A 15,048-nucleotide genomic window follows, 5' to 3' on the forward strand; every position below is an offset into this window, starting at 1 on the left:
GCCATTACAATTGAAGGGGGAACAACTTCTGAAGCCACTGCTGTGTGCCCAGTACAGTGGGAGGATTTTGCTTTCAGGAGCTTTGAGTACGTTGTAGAAATGATCTCCACCCACCATGTGGGGGAAGGCCCCAGTCCCATCTGGTGTGAAAATCAACCAGGGGCTTTCCTGCCACCTAAGATAACCAACGCCCTGCTGAACACAGGAAACCAAATGTCGCCTTCCCAAAGAAACTTTATTTTTTACATAGCTGAAGTGCAAAACATAGGTGACCATTTTTAATAAGCACAATTAAATTTTTAACCACAGAATGTCTACAAGAATTATAGCTTTAAAAAATACAACCAATTTTTATATTCCAAAAATATCTGAACTCAAATAAATTAATTTCTTAAAAAGTACACATCTCATACTATATCTGTTTGGCATTGACTCTGGTTAAACTCTTGTGCAGCAACACCTACGAGATGCTATCACATATGTGTCAGTCGCACTCCTGCACCAGCCACTGCGACTACAGCTCACATGGTGGTTGGGACTCATATCCACAGACAGGAACAGGAACATGCAGTAATAAAATAGCTCTTTTAAAAATAACATACAACTTCATCACAGACTATGCTTTTTTCACTGCAACCTTGAGGGTGGCATTTATCTCAATCCAATCTGTGACTCCAACCATCCAGAGTTGGGCAGCCTGGGTGAGGCACCCTGTGGTCCCACCTTTCAGGTGGCAGCCCCTGCAACTTGGGGTCCAGCCTGCTGGCGTTTACCCCATAGTGGGGACAGCTTCTGCAGAATCTGCGGGGTGTGGATGACCATCCAGTCCCTGCATCTCTGCCTTCAAACTGGGAGGTGATACACTCCCAAAGCAGTCTTAAATTCTGGGGCTTCACTTTTCCCCAGCCGAAGACAAACTGACATCTCCAAGACCCACTGTTTGCAGCCTCTGCTTTGGGGCAGAGCAGACACTGCCAGGAAGTGGGGCTGACACTGCAGGTCAATCTGCTGCAGTCTCATCCCCTCCCCACATCCTGGCCACCTCTTTCCCACAGCTGTAGCCAAATCGTAATCAGTCAAGGCCAGATCAGGTAGTGCTGGAGGAGAACGGATGGGATCAGGAAAACTCAGTTTGCTCAGCTTTATCAGCTGAAATTGGTTTTGCTTTCCAGCCCAAAGTAGAAATTTGATGCTTTTTTCTTTTATCGTCTCTCAAAGATTGCGTTTTTATCACTTTCAATCACAGTACTGGGCAAAGCCAGAAAGCTGGCTGGTTTGCTTCAAAGGACAAACCAAGGCACTTTCTTCTGAGCTTTTCAGGGAGGTGGGAGGTACAGGAGGCTGGGAGAAATCTGCCTGCCTGTCCTGGGGCTCAGTTCCTCCAAAGGCCTTGCACACCTACTGGTGAATCTCTCCCCCCAACACATAGTGCTACCAGCTATATAGGCGCAGATGTGACAGACACTGACCCCACATGCGATGCTGGGCCTGGGGCATGCATTCAGCACTGCGGAGCGGGCAGGCGGGATGCATGCAAGATGGTCAGTGAGCAGACAGCTGTTCTCAGCCTCCAGAACCATGTGGCTCAACTGCAGCCCTGGCACTTGGGGTGGCATCAACTGGCCTTCCTAGGATTTTGAAATGGGACTTACTTGTGTGGAGTTGAAATCTACTATACTTTGAATACAGCAACTGATCTGAAGCAAAGAATTTAAAAGGCTAGATGGGGTATGACAGATAAGCTAACTGAGGTCTATTTCCAAATTCTGGAGCAATGTGTGTAACTTCAGTTGTTGGAGTAAATTATGGAAAAGTCACAATTTCTGAAATCCAAAGGTTCCACCACAGGAGTGAAGTTCCTAGGGAAACAGGTGTGAGGCAGCAACTCAGGCTGGCGTGCCCCATGCTACAAAGGGCTGCAGCCTGATCTCTAAAGTAGAGCACCTGAAAATCACCCACGCACACCTGCTCACCTGCCAAGGGGTTCTTTACCTGGACATCTTCAAAAGGGGAGGGGTGATGTGCTGTTGGGAAAGTTAACACAAACCTCTGACAACCAGTTTCAGTACCCGGGCCCTCAGTGCAGCAGACTGAAGCAGCAAGAAGGGGTGCAGATGTCATCCATTTTCTGGGAAGTATAGTTTCTAAAGGTTTTCATTAAAACATATTAACCATTTACTAGAAGAATACCTCAAGTGAAAATTCTTGAAGAGACTAGTCCCATGGCATATGTTCCCCCGCCATTCAGGTTTAGAGATGTGAGAATTCTGTAGGTTCAAGTTCCCCAGAGTGGACAGGTGCCAAGGAGCTTCACGGTTAACTTCCTCTGCCCAAGTTATGACTCAGTCCTAGTACCTTAAGATCTTTGAAAGGACACATACTTTGCATCAAGTAATCCTTTTAAAGTGCCACATTGAAAAGTTAGCTTTCAACCAAAGTCTAAATCCTGGAGTTCAAACACTAGTCGGTGAAATCATCTTTACTTAATGAAGACTCATCTCGAGGGAGACCTGCCCGGTTTGCCATTTCTGTGGCTGCCCCACAGAATAGTCTGTTCTGTTCATTTCCCACTTGCCTTAGTGCTCAGGACCATCCTTGAGGCCAAATGCCAAGCAAGTACTCCCAAGTGGACTTCTCCTTAGGACCACTGAGTGCACAGATTTAGCTTCTAGAAGGTCAAGTATGGCTATAGTCCAGCATCTGGCCATAACCCCTCTTCTGCCTTTCGCAAATTTCCAAGGTGAGAACAGTGTTAGCTGTGAGTCTCTGAATCGGTGAAACACATGGGAGCTCAACAGCACTGGCACCAGTGATCTCTTTCTGGCCTGCCTTCCCTTCGGGATAAAATGTCTCGTGATCATGTCCTTAGAGGCATCCCACCAATTAGCTAGCCAATGAGAAAACAAAAGCAGCGTCTAGAAGACACAGGCACGGGTGGTAGGGTGGTAACATGAGGGAGCCCATGAGAGAGAGGCAGGCCTCCTGAGCAATCTGCCTCCTGTGCAGACGGTGGACATTTCACATTTAAAAGCTGCCAAGGTGTTCCTGGCAACTCCTCTGTGAACATGTGCCACGAAACAGGTACAAAGAGAACCGATGAGATGTAGGCAATGCCATTTGCCACAAAGGTTCTGGGTCATAGCCTCAGGAGCAAAATCACATACCCTGACAGGGGGCTGATGGCCAGAGCCAATGGACTGTGTCCTTGTGTCAAGAATGGGGGCAAGGCAGGGACTACAAGAGTGATGTGACACAAGCCCTCTTTTGTCACTCTCGGCTTCCACCAAGGGTTTCTGCCTCCTTGACAAGAAGAGAAGCTGGCTGCCTCCACGACAGACCTGTCCTGTGTGCGGGCAGACCAGGCCTCGGCGGCAGGCCCCAGCAGATGCACGTGTGGCTGATTGGGGTTCACTTCAGCACGATTTTCATGGAACAAATTAAAAATACCCAGAGCTATCCCCACTTAGGGGGAAAATATAGCTTTAAAAATAAAGGAGTTAAATTGTTAAGCTTGCAGGAAATCCTCCATCTACATACCAGCAGCAACTGTGTAAGGAGCCCAAGGGAGGCTGGGGCTCATCGTCAGCAGGACAGGTGCAGGGGGAACCGGGGCGTCTCCTTTCATCTCAAACTCCTTTCTCAAAGGGAGGACTCACTTGGGGACCAAGGTGCACACAGCCTCCAAAAGGTAGATCCTGGTGAGTGCCAAGCAGGAGCTTGTCCAGGAAATCCCTGCCATCTGAGTTCTCACCAGCCAGCCTGACCACCCGGACCAGCTGGCTGGGAGGAACTGCACTGTCACTGTGCCCAAGAGACCCTGTGAGAGGTAGTGAAGTGGCTGCAAAAGTTTGCATGGGTGAGGGCTGGAGTGTGGCCTCTGCCATAGTCCAGTGGGTCTGCAGACCTTCCCCACGAGGGGAAGTGCTCACGCTTCTGGTCAACAGAGGCTGGTGGGTGGCCCCGGGAGCTGCTGGCTGTTCCTCTCTTGCACAGCGCTGATGGCCTCATGGCACAGGGGCCCTGCCCTGTCTGCTGTGCTCTCTGGCCCCTAGGAAGGTCCTCACCACTGGCTTTGGTCATCTGTGCCCACTTCACATTGGGACTAGTGACCTCTCATTCTTGCTGAACATGGGGAGTAAGTCCCCATGCCCACTCACAGTCATGTCTCTCCCAGGTGTGGAGGTGAGGACAGGACAGGGTGCTGCTCACACTCTTGTGCCTTGGGGCCCAGAAGATCGTGCATTTCCCACTCGCCAGCAGGCATGGGGCTTTCTCCCCTCCATCTGCTTGTGCAGGGGCCTCCCCTAGGACGATGGGCTCTAGGAGGCCAAATAAAGGGCTGCAGCTGGGGGTGAATGCAGCGATGGATGTCATGTCCTCTCTTTTCCACCAAATCATCACAGTTAACCAGCTGCCTCTCTTGCTGATTTTGCCACTCAAGTGTGCAGGGATGCTGATGTGGACAGGGTGCTCCTCCCACGAGAGCTTTGGGCTTCCCACTCACCCTTCACCCTACCTCACCCCACTGAGGGACTGGTAGCTTCTCTTCTGCCCTGGCTGTCAGTCCTCAGTAAGCCAAGACAACCCCTCCCCCCATCCAGGGGGCCAACCTTCACAAGGGAATTGAGAGCAGCTGTCACTGTCCTTCCAGATGCCTTCACAGGGAGCCAGGCTGCCACCTCCGCCTGGAGCCACTTTTGAACCACAGCTGCCAGACACCAGAAACCTCAACAGCCCAGCTCAAGCAACTGTTTGGTCATGCCAACCCCACCCCTCCCCATACCCTGAGTCACAGGTCTTGGTCACAGTGGCTGGGACCAACCTCAGATTTTGTACAAAAAGCTGGGGACGTAGTCACACCTGAGCATGGGGTGGCTGGTCCCGGGAGACTCCTGCATGTAGCGCAGCTTCAGCAGCTCGGCCAGGTACTGGACCACCCTGACGTCCTCGTTCACCAGACCCAGGTTCAGCTTCAGGAAGCTTGCCTGGCGGCTGGCCAGCAACTGCTCAGTCTCCTTGTCATGGGTGGGCAGGTGCAGGTGGTGGCAGAAGGTATAGAGGAAGGCCTTGGAGCAGAGCTGGGTGAACATGCTCTGGACATGCAGGTAGTAGGTGCTGCCCCGCTTGATCTGAGTGCGGTGGTCGGCCAGGCGGGGCACCAGGGTGCCTCTGTAGAGCGGGCAGCGCAGGGTCTTGTTGTCCAGGTCCAGGATGCTAGTGTAGCGGCTGTAGCGGCTCAAGGCGTGGAGGGTGCCAGCACCAGCAGGGGAGGCCACTCTGAAACAGACAGGCTGAGGTCAGGAGGAAGGGCAAGGGCCAGGAAGGCAGAGGCAGAGGCACCCGCCCAGCCAGCACACACTGGCTCTTTCCAGAAGGCAGACCTGCTCACTATGATCTTCGAAAGGCTCCTCACCACTCATGACTAAGGTCAAATGCCTTGGCTTGGGCCACAAGGCCCTTCCTGTCTGACTGCTGCTGGCCTCTGAAGCCTCATCTATTACTTCCCTTCGTGGACTCTCCTTTGGAGCCATGTCAAGCTTTCAGTAGCACCTCAAAATCACCAAACTCTTTGTTCTCCCTGGAATGCCCTCTCCCTCTTGTGCTTGGCTCATGCCAGTTTAAACCTTATTCAGCCTTCCCTGATCTGCCTCTGTGCGCCTCTGCTTTGATGCTGTGACCTTGGCCAAGTTCCTTAACTTCTCTGAGCCTCACCTGTGAGATGGAGAGAACAGTTCCTCATGGGCCCGCTGCACAGGCACGATTAGTTGAGCCTCAGCTGGGTAGGCCCTCGGTAGGTGCTGCCACCCTCATCTCCATGACTTTCAGCCTAGCTGATGAGCGTGGGTACTACTGTGTGTTCACTCATCTCTCCCACCACACAAGGAGCTTCGAGGTTCTAGAAATCCAGGACTGTATCTGATTTGGTCTCATACCCCCACGCCTGGCACATCAGACGCAGGAGGGCAGTGTTTGCCCAGTGAGGGACGCTGAGCCTTAAAAATCTTCCTCTAGAGCAGCTTCCCCAGAAGCGGGGATTAGCCAGCAGGGTCTGGCAACTGGCTGAGATTTTACAGACTGACATACCTCGAGGGAATCTCACAGTACATTTTCCTTCCTGGGTTTTATCTTCTTGTATAGTTAACAATCATTTATTGAGCATCTACTACATGCCAAGCACTGCCCTGAGAGCTGAGACCAATGAAGAATGAACAGGAACTTTCATCCTGCACAAGCTCGGGATGACTGGGAAGACGAGACATGCAAATGCACACAAGTACGGCAAGGTGAGGGCAGAAGTGGTTGGGAAGACCCGAGGGCTCGTGGAGGAGTGGCCTCAGAGCTGGGCTGTGGGCAAAGGGTGGGCTCCGGGGACTGCACAAGGTGTGGCAGACCATGGCAAGAGCACGGTCACAGAGATGCGACAGCCGAGACCTACCCAGGCCATGAGTCCTGACTACAGGAGAGCAGTAGGCTGTGGACCACCAGGAGGATCAGGGCCCGCAAGCAGCTGTTCACCAGGGCATGGAGCCGTCTGAGACGGGCTCTGCCGCAGCAATACACCTAGGCCTTAGGCCTTATCTCCCATCTTCTTGCCTCTGTCTCTAGTGGGACACCCACTCTCAGGCCCAGCCTCCTGTGACACAGCTCTGACACGCCCCCAGTGGTGGTACCACTTCTTCTGGAAGATGCTGGCTGCTTCTAACTCTTCCTGCATTTGTTTCCTGAAAAGCTCCTCCTCGGAAGCCAGATGACATGGGAAGGGGCAAGCCCCAGGCCTCTGTCCCTCAGCTACATAGCACCCCGACTGAGTGCCTCACCCTCTGCCTCCCATGCCTGCCCTGGATGGCTACAGCCCACCCCAAAGCAGGGAGGACACTGAGGCCCAGGTGGTGCCATGGCTTGTCCAAGGTCACCTAGCTAGTAAGTGGCTAAGCCAGGACTCAACCCAGGCCTCTGACCCATGCTGGGCTAGCACTTTCTCTCACCAGAATTGAGCTCAGTTTTTCAGTCTGGGGCTTGTCACTACTGCTTAGCAAGCAATACAATTATCCCTGGTGTTAATTTAAAATGACAGGAGACCAGCCTGACTGTTTATCTCTCTCTTTTTTTGATTCTCGTTTTGTTGCCCAGGCTAGAGTGAGTGCCATGGCGTCAGCCTAGCTCACAGCAACCTCAAACTCCTGGGCTCATGTGATCCTCCTGCCTCAACCTCCCGAGTAGCTGGGACTACAGGTGCTCGCCATTATGCCCGGCTAATTTTTTTCTATTTTTAGTAGACACAGGGTCTCATTCTTGCTCAGGCTGGTCTCTTAACTCCTGACCTCAAACAATCCTCTTGCCTCGGCCTCCCAGAGTGCTAAGATTACAGGCATGAGCCACCGCGCCCAGCCTGTTTATCCATCTCTTATCCTCCAAAATGGCTGATCCAACTGACAGGCACTTTCAGGCAGAGGGCCTTAGTTAAAATAAATAATAATAATCATCGTCAAGGGCCAGTGAGACTGCCAGTCTGAGGTGACTAAAGACAGATGGTCCCTAAAGACAGTCCATCATCTCAGCTGGTTTTAGGCGGAGTCAAAGGACCAGAGGTGGGAGACGCTCCTGGGCCATGGTTCTCGGAAGTCCAGATGGAGCCCGCACACAAGAGCAGCCCTCTACGGCTCAATACCTTTGAGGACAGGAAGGTCACGCCACAAAAAGGCACCTCTCCTACTCCTCGTGACTTTTAAAGGGGGCCTCAGTCTGCCTGCCTGTCAGCACTGGCTCCGCCTGCTGGAGGGACTCCCATCTACCCGTCTCTAAGCACTTCTCAGGAGGGCACTGCGCGCTAGGGCTTCTGACAGCTGTAGAAGGTGGGCACCAGGAGCCCCTCGCAACAGTTCAACACATCTGGGGGAGATGGGCGGTCCGAATCCACATGCCTAGTGCTGGCAGTACCAGGACCCAACCCAGACCACCATTGCTCCCCGTGGCTACCACAGCTCCTGCCATAGTTTCATTTCCTGACACTCTACCATCGTGTCCGTTGCTCATCTCTCCCAGGGTTTCTTTGGCTAAACCTGTCACCAATCCATCTCCACTCCACTTCTGGCCCCTCAGCAGCCCCTCCAGGGACCTGTCCCCAATGGCACGGGTTTTCCAACCCCGCCATACCTCACACCTGTGCTCAGAAGGTTCAAGGAGAATTTAATGGGAGAAGCAGTTGGACACTTTCCCTCCTTAGGAGTCTGTGCAGACCTCAGCTGTCACTTCCGATGGGCCCTGGGTCTGAGATCCTGCTGTCCTGGCCTGCCTTCCTCACGTGGTCTGCTAGGCTGTCAGAGGAGCACTCACACTTGTCAGGCACTGATCAGATGCCCTGTGACATGTGCTGTCACAAGGTCGGTCCTGTCAGCTCCTGCAGACAAGAAAACTGCCACAGAGAGGTCAAGCTGATGGCACGGTGACAGAGCAGGACAGGAGTGAGCACATTCACTCATCACAGGATGCCCCATGGCTGGTTCATCTTACAATTCTGGCACTGGGCAGTATCTAGCACTTAGCAACCCTCAATATGGGGCAAATGACCACTCAGTGATCCAACCCTCTCATTTTCTTAGAGTGGAGAAGTGACTTGTCCAGGTGCCCACTGAGAAGGAGCCAGTGTAGGGCTGGCCCCAGAACTCAGACCTCTTCTCCTCCGCACGGGGCCCACATGCTGCCCACCTGCCAGCTATCTGCCACTGCACCCTCCCAGACATCAACTGATCGTGGCCAGTCCTTATAGCTCAGCCCAGCACAGCCCCCAGAACCCTTCTTAGCAAAGCACTCCAGCCAACTGCCCCTTCTAGAGATGGAAATTCAGGAAAAACCCCTGGAAAAGGCAAGCCCCTCCCAAGCTTAGGCTTGGATGAGCCTTTTACACTGACATGTTGATGAGCCTTCCCTAGTTGTGTCATTTAGATGCTCTACTTTGTAAGAGAAAAAACAAAGTCAAAGGTCAAGGGTTGGGGTGAGGGAGTTGGAGAACAGAGGGGTGTGTGTAAGGGATACCAAGTCATCCTTCCACAAGAACAGCAGGGAAAACAATCTGGAAAAACCTTCCCTGTTGGGACAGACTAGTTAAACCTGAGAGCACAGAGGTAGGTGGCATCAGTGCTGAGGGACAGTGTCCTGGGAGGGACCCTGAACCCACCAAACCTCAGAGTTCAGAGGCAGAGGCAAGGACAGGACAACATCCCATAATGCCATGGACCGCCTCTCTAGGCATCTCCCTAACACTCCATCCCAAGTCCCCACCTCAGCACACCCCCAGCCCCAGCCCTGTGCTTCCCAACCCACCCTCAAGGTCACTCAAGCAAAAGACCAAGGACTTCTAGGCACAGTCTCCCTCCCTTCCTCTGTGTCACTAAACTGCTCCCTTGGTATTCTTACAACACAGGAAGGATGCTACTACTACAACTCTCATCTTCCAATTAGCAAAGCTGTGGTCACCTGCCTGTCTCCTCTCCTGCACTATGAACTCTTCCAGAGCAGTGGCCTTGCTCAGGTACCTGCAGCTGGCACCCAGCCCTGTCAGCACAGCCTGGAGTGGATTCTCAATAAATTATTCAATCCAGGATTTGGAAATCACATTTGTTAACCCCAGCACCATGACCCCAGGTAAAGCCTAACGCAGGAATGGTTATGAAGGTCGATATGGAAGTTATAACTTCCAGGACACAGAAGACTAGATAGACAGTGACCTCATTGATATTAGGGACTCATGAAAAGATTAAGTCAGAAAAATAAAACAAACAGTTGCTGGTTGCAGGGTGGAGAAAATACCTTTGTCCTTTCTTTTTGGGAAGTATATAGCCTGTCTGTGTCAGAAGAGACTTTGATGATCACCTACCTGGGCACCTTTGTTTTACAAATGAGCAATGCAAACTGGTGGCTCAAGAGCCTGTAATCCTGGCACTCTGGGAGGCCTAGGAGGGAGAATTGCTAGAGCTCAGGAGTTTGAGCCCAGCTTGAGCAAGAGTGAGATTCTATCTCTATTAAAAATAAAAAAATTGGCCGGGCGCGGTGGCTCACGCCTGTAATCCTAGCTCTCTGGGAGGCCGAGGCGGGCGGATTGCTCAAGGTCAGGAGTTCAAAACCAGCCTGAGCAAGAGCGAAACCCCGTCTCTACTATAAATAGAAAGAAATTAATTGGCCAACTGATATATATATAAAAAATTAGCCGGGCATGGTGGCTCATGCCTGTAGTCCCAGCTACTCGGGAGGCTGAGGCAGAAGGATCGCTCGAGCCCAGGAGTTTGAGGTTGCTGTGAGCTAGGCTGACGCCACGGCACTCACTCTAGCCTGGACAACAAAGCGAGACTCTGTCTCAAAAAATAAATAAATAAATAAATAAAATAAAATAAAATAAAAAAATTAGCTGGGTGTGGTGGTGGGCGCCTATAGTCCCAGGCACTTGGGAGGCTGAGGCAGGAGGATCACTCAAGTCCGCCCAGGAGTTTGAGGTTGTAGTGAGTTATGATGATGCCACTACACTCTAGCCCGGGTGATGGAGTAAGACTCTGTCTCCAAAAAAGAAACACACAAATGAGCAAAGCGGTGCAAGGAAGGAAAGTGACTTGCCTAAGGTCACACAACAAGGAAACCAAACACAAGGCATGTACTGAGAGAAGGCCCCATGAGCCAGACATAATTTGTCAAGCAGTACTTAGAAAGACAGATCTACTAAAGCCCAAGGAACCCAGGGAAATGACAGAGAAAGCATTCAAGGGAGAAGTAGGGACTGCACTGGCCTTTTCTCATTAAGACAGGCTTTTAAAACAAACAGGACAGTGGAATAAAAGCCACTGGAGCCCCAGATGTCCCTTATACCTGCAATGGCCACCTTTTCTATCACTACCATAGCCTTTTTTAGGAGCAGGCCTCTCTTTGGCCACTTAAACCATAGTGTGAGTGTGACAGTCAGAAAGGACCTAAGATCTTGAGGTCCAGGTGTGCCCAACCTTGCTGTACACCAGGTAAATTCCATGTCTTTACCTCACTCCAACTGAATCAAAATCTCTGAAGGTGAGGCCCAGGAATCCTTTTTTTTTTTTTTTTTGAGACAGGGTTTCACTCTGTTGCCCCAGTTAGAGTGCCGTGGCACCATTAAGCTCACTCCAGCCTCAAACTCCTGGATTCAACTGATCCTCCTGCCTCAGCCTCCCGAGTAGCTGGGATCGCAGGCGCCCACCACCACACCTGGTTAAAATCCATGACTTTAAAAATGCTCCCAAATAATTCTGACACAGCAGGAGGACAGGATGGGGTTGGCAACAACTTAGGATGTGCAAGGGGAAAGAGTTGCCAAAAGTAACTCAGTGAGTTGGGGGCTGGGCCCTTTCTGGAAGCCAGGCCTCCTGATTCTGGCTCCACCACACCAACCTGCCTCACCTCTACCTGGCCAGGGCCCCTCCCCACCACCTGGATCCAGTTACCTCTGTAGGCCAATAAGCTTCCACTTCTGAAAATCCATAATGTGCAAAGGGGGGGAGGCCCAGTGCTTCACAGGCTTGGCGTAGCAGCCGTAGTTGGGGACAAAGATGGACAGTGCTGTCACGAGCTTCCTGACTATGCTCTCGTCTTCCCCCAGGATGACAAGTGTCCTCCCGCTGAGCAGGGAATAGATGGCTGGGTGGGCAAAAGGGTACTGGCGGATGAATCTTAAGGCGTTCTGGCCAGCCCTCTTTTTATGCCTTTCGGAAGACAGGCCTGCAGGATGGGCAGAGGAGGGGATCCTGTCTGAGCTGGTGGAGGCTACACTGCTCATGTGGCTGGTGGTGTCTGAGTAGTAGTCCAGGCTAGTCTTGCTGACATCCCGGCTAGCCAGCAGATGGCTTGGGTCCAGTTCACAAGCAGGGAACCCTTCACAACTATTGTCTTGGGAAGAAGGGTTGGTGTTTTCCACTGAAAAGTCCATGTGGAACCCCTGGTCCTTCTGCCTGTGGCGCTGTGGGGGGATGCTCACCACTCCATGCTCACCAGAGTGTGTGTGGACTGGAGCAGAGAGGGGCACCAGCTGACCATCACTCTCCTTCCCAATACAGCAGGAGGAGTCTATTTGTGATGGGGTGTTTTCTAAGCTGCCTTCCTCTGCCTCACCCAGCTCTGGAGGACTCACGTTTGCCTGGAAGTGAATAGCCCCCTCATTATCATCTGCATATGATTCTTCATTAATGGCACTTGGGTAGCTGGCCTTAAAGTCATCAGGGATGAGGGCCTCCGAGGGGCAGGTGCTGAGGACTTCAATACTGTCCTCGCTGATGGTCCTGTGGCTGACTGCTTTGCTCCGGACTACCTGGGGACTCAAGGGTACTGTGAGGCTGGCCTGGCTATCGGACTTAGACAGCACAGAGGTGGATTTCTCCGTGCCCAGAACCTCGATGCTTTCACCACTGCTGATACTCCCTTTCATATCCATATCCAGGTAGTCCAAGTTTCCCTGGGGGTCAAAACTGCTCAATTCTGTCACTTCCACTTCCTTGTACTCCTCATCCCCAAGTTCCTGTTCCATTTTAATCAGCACAGACTCCACACTGGACTTGTAAGAACCAACACTAATTAACACTTTAGGAATTGGGCATTCTTCTGGAGACATGGAACGTGGCCTGTCTTGGCTGGACTTAGAGGGTATGCTCTCTTGTTTCTCCACCATCCTGTCATCAACCTCCACAAAGTCTTCAAAGAGGAAGTTTGTAATGTGCTGTTGTTTTAGAAGTGCTCTGTCAATTTGACTGGTCAGGAGGTAGCACAGGTCTCCTCTGAACATGTGCTCAATGTGGCTGAGCTGAGCCAGGGTCTGGGTGAAATACTCAGTGTCACAGAGCTCCTCCAAGGTCTTCAACTTCTTGTCAAAACACTTGGTGGACTTTGCTTTGATGAGTTTTGGGGTGTAAGCTGGTCTGCAGGCGTAAAGGTCTGTGTTAGCAGACTCATCATGGTTAGAGGTAGTGGATGCCTGGTCAGCCTGATCCTGGGTATGCACCACCTCACCAGAACACAAATCAGACCCCTTCAACTTCCGATGAGGGTATGAGCGGATCTGCTTCAGCAGGTCTTGATGTTCAATAATGGACTTCTCCACACTGGCCAGTTCATTGGCTTTCTCAATTGCCTGAGATGAGTAAAAGCCTTTGTCATTGGCTTTCTTCTGGATCTCTGTTTCTGTGTGCAGCACTGTCCTGGTGTAATCCAGGTCTTTCAGCTTTTTCTCAAGTTCCCCAGCAAATGCCTTCCTGTTGCCAGTCTTCAAGCACTCAGAAGCTTTGGAAAATTCAGCCGAAAGCTCCTGGAACTGCTGCATGATTTTATGCTGGTCCGAGGATATATAAGCCATGCAAAAGGGCCTCACGAAGCCACGGGCCTCCAGGTCATACAGAGTAAGGTGGTGCACGTATGCAAAGGCTCCCTCCTTGGAGTCTCCCAGCACCACCTTGGAATCCTCCACAAAGTTCAGCTTGGGGTATGCAGAACCAGGAGGATGGCCCACGAAGGAAGCCTGGTAATCCACAGACATAATACGCAGAGAGAAGTAATTGAGATCAAAAGTGCCAAAAACTTTGGTGTCATTGGGAATGGTCAGTAAGGGTTGGGGTCCCACCTGCTCAGAGAATTCGGAAATAAGAATGAAGTCCCTGGAGAACTTGGCCCCAGACAGTTTGGACCATGGGTTGGCACCCTGGCTGGCAAAGGGAAACAGCGGCACAGAGTACTCCTCGGGCAGGGCCGGCTCATTGTAAGGCTCTTCCTCGTACTCGTCTTCTTTAGTGAAGGCCACTACGTCAGGGGCGCTGATCATATTTCCAGATATACGGAGAAAACATTGAGAAGAAGTGGAAAAGAAGACGTGGTTAACAGACGCGGGGAAGCTAGCCCTCCGGAGAAGGAAGCGAAGTCCCTGAAGCCCTCTTTGCGCCCCCTGAGGTCCTAGGCTGCTTCTCACACACCCGAGGACTCGAATTCTCGCGGCCCCCTCAGAGGTGTAGCTCCTCCCGAGGTTTCATGAACTCCAAGGCCGGAGGCCCAGAAGACGCGAGTGGCTGGCTGCTCTCCTTCCTCCGTTTCCTTAGGCAAGCGCAGCGGCACAAGGAACCTGCAGCGAGGTCACTTACACTTCTCCAAACCCACCGCGAAAGCAACAGCCCCCGCCCTGAACCGGTGTCTAAAGCGAAGCTACGGGCCGCCGCAGGGGTCAGCTAAGCGTTGCCGCCCCCACGGCCCCAAGGGCAGAAACCGTCGCGGATCCTAGGACGCCACAACCTGGAGCCAGCTACCGCGGCGCCGCCATCTTGGCATCACATGACTCCTAGTATCTTTGCCGCTTGACCCGGAAGTGTCCGCGCAGACTTCCGAGCAGGAGAGGAACAAGACTGTGAAAAAGAGAGCACCAAGGACTGGACTGTTCAGCGGTCTCTCCCAGGGACCAGTCCGAATAACCAACCACTTTGGGGGAGGAAAGAGAAGTGGGCGGGGAGGAAACGTGGACAAGGTTCCCGGGGGCGCGGGGACGTCTGGGAGTTGTAGTTCGCCGTCTCTGTAGAGCGTGCGCCTGGCGGAAGTGGCCTGAGAAGGCGGGCGGAAGCCGGACGCTAAGGTTCGGGTTTGGGGCAGAGCCCGCGGCGTGGGCCTACAGAAAAGCGTGGTGGTTAGAGCTCCGAAGCCTAGCGGGCTGGTGCGGAGGTAACTGGAGCGCCGGCTACTCCCGGAGCCTCTAGTTCCCTTACGGTGGGCGCCGGGCGGGGCTCGCCGCTAGCTTCCCCAGCATGCACAGGCACTCGGGAAGCGGCTGCGGGCGCGGAGTCTCGGAATGACCCTCTCGGTCGCCCGCTACGCGCTCCGGTGGCAGGCACCTTCCGGAGGCCGTGCCTTGTCCCATGCCGTCATGGAGGTGGCCTTCCGAGGCGTGCGGAAAGTCCTCTGTGTAGCCGAGAAAAACGACGCGGCCAAGGGGATCGCCGACCTGCTGTCTAGCGGTCGCATGAGGCGGGTAAGAAAGCGCGTTTCGGATCTGCTGCGCTCCTTGAGGGA

At 52.7% G+C, this 15,048-nt stretch overlaps 2 protein-coding genes and 1 long non-coding RNA gene across 5 annotated transcripts in view; 2 read left to right on the plus strand and 1 right to left on the minus strand.

Annotated features, from left to right (window-relative positions):
- Nucleotides 1–216: 216 nt before the first annotated feature.
- SMCR8 (SMCR8-C9orf72 complex subunit) lies at nucleotides 217–14,379 on the minus strand. Its single transcript, XM_012747924.3, has 2 exons — nucleotides 11,460–14,379; nucleotides 217–5,277 (listed from the first exon to the last, which is right to left on the minus strand). The coding sequence occupies exons 1-2, from the start codon at nucleotides 13,817–13,819 to the stop codon at nucleotides 4,824–4,826; spliced, it is 2,814 nt and encodes a 937-aa protein (XP_012603378.1). The 5' UTR covers nucleotides 13,820–14,379; the 3' UTR covers nucleotides 217–4,823.
- Nucleotides 4,847–9,511, plus strand: LOC105861978 (uncharacterized). Of its 2 annotated transcripts, none has more exons than XR_001149818.3 (3): nucleotides 4,847–4,925; nucleotides 6,139–6,284; nucleotides 9,422–9,511. It is a non-coding gene; the product is annotated as an uncharacterized LOC105861978 (long non-coding RNA). The 2 variants fall into 2 exon arrangements; XR_001149819.3 differs by lacking the exon at nucleotides 9,422–9,511 and adding an exon at nucleotides 7,560–7,649.
- An 86-nt stretch (nucleotides 14,380–14,465) lies between the features above and the next one.
- TOP3A (DNA topoisomerase III alpha) overlaps nucleotides 14,466–15,048 on the plus strand; it is a 34,323-nt gene continuing 33,740 nt past the window's right edge. For both annotated transcript variants that reach the window (XR_012913011.1, XM_012747918.3), the window contains exon 1: nucleotides 14,466–15,007. Coding sequence is in view for 1 of the 2 variants with exons in the window: in XM_012747918.3 (XP_012603372.2) it covers nucleotides 14,828–15,007 (180 nt within the window). In the remaining variant the exon portion in view is untranslated. The remainder of the gene's footprint in view (nucleotides 15,008–15,048) is intronic.

The sequence above is a fragment of the Microcebus murinus genome, chromosome 18, assembly GCF_040939455.1.
Source record: "Microcebus murinus isolate Inina chromosome 18, M.murinus_Inina_mat1.0, whole genome shotgun sequence".
NCBI lineage: Eukaryota > Metazoa > Chordata > Mammalia > Primates > Cheirogaleidae > Microcebus > Microcebus murinus.

Excerpts from the sequence above, each read along its gene's own strand:
- SMCR8 (XM_012747924.3), bottom strand. The coding sequence starts at position 13,819 with ATGATCAGCGCCCCTGACGTAGTGGCCTTCACTAAAGAAGACGAGTAC. Across the intron at positions 5,278-11,459 it reads AAGCTTATTGGCCTACAGAG|AGTGGCCTCCCCTGCTGGTG; the intron begins GTAACTGGATCC and ends TGTCTGTTTCAG.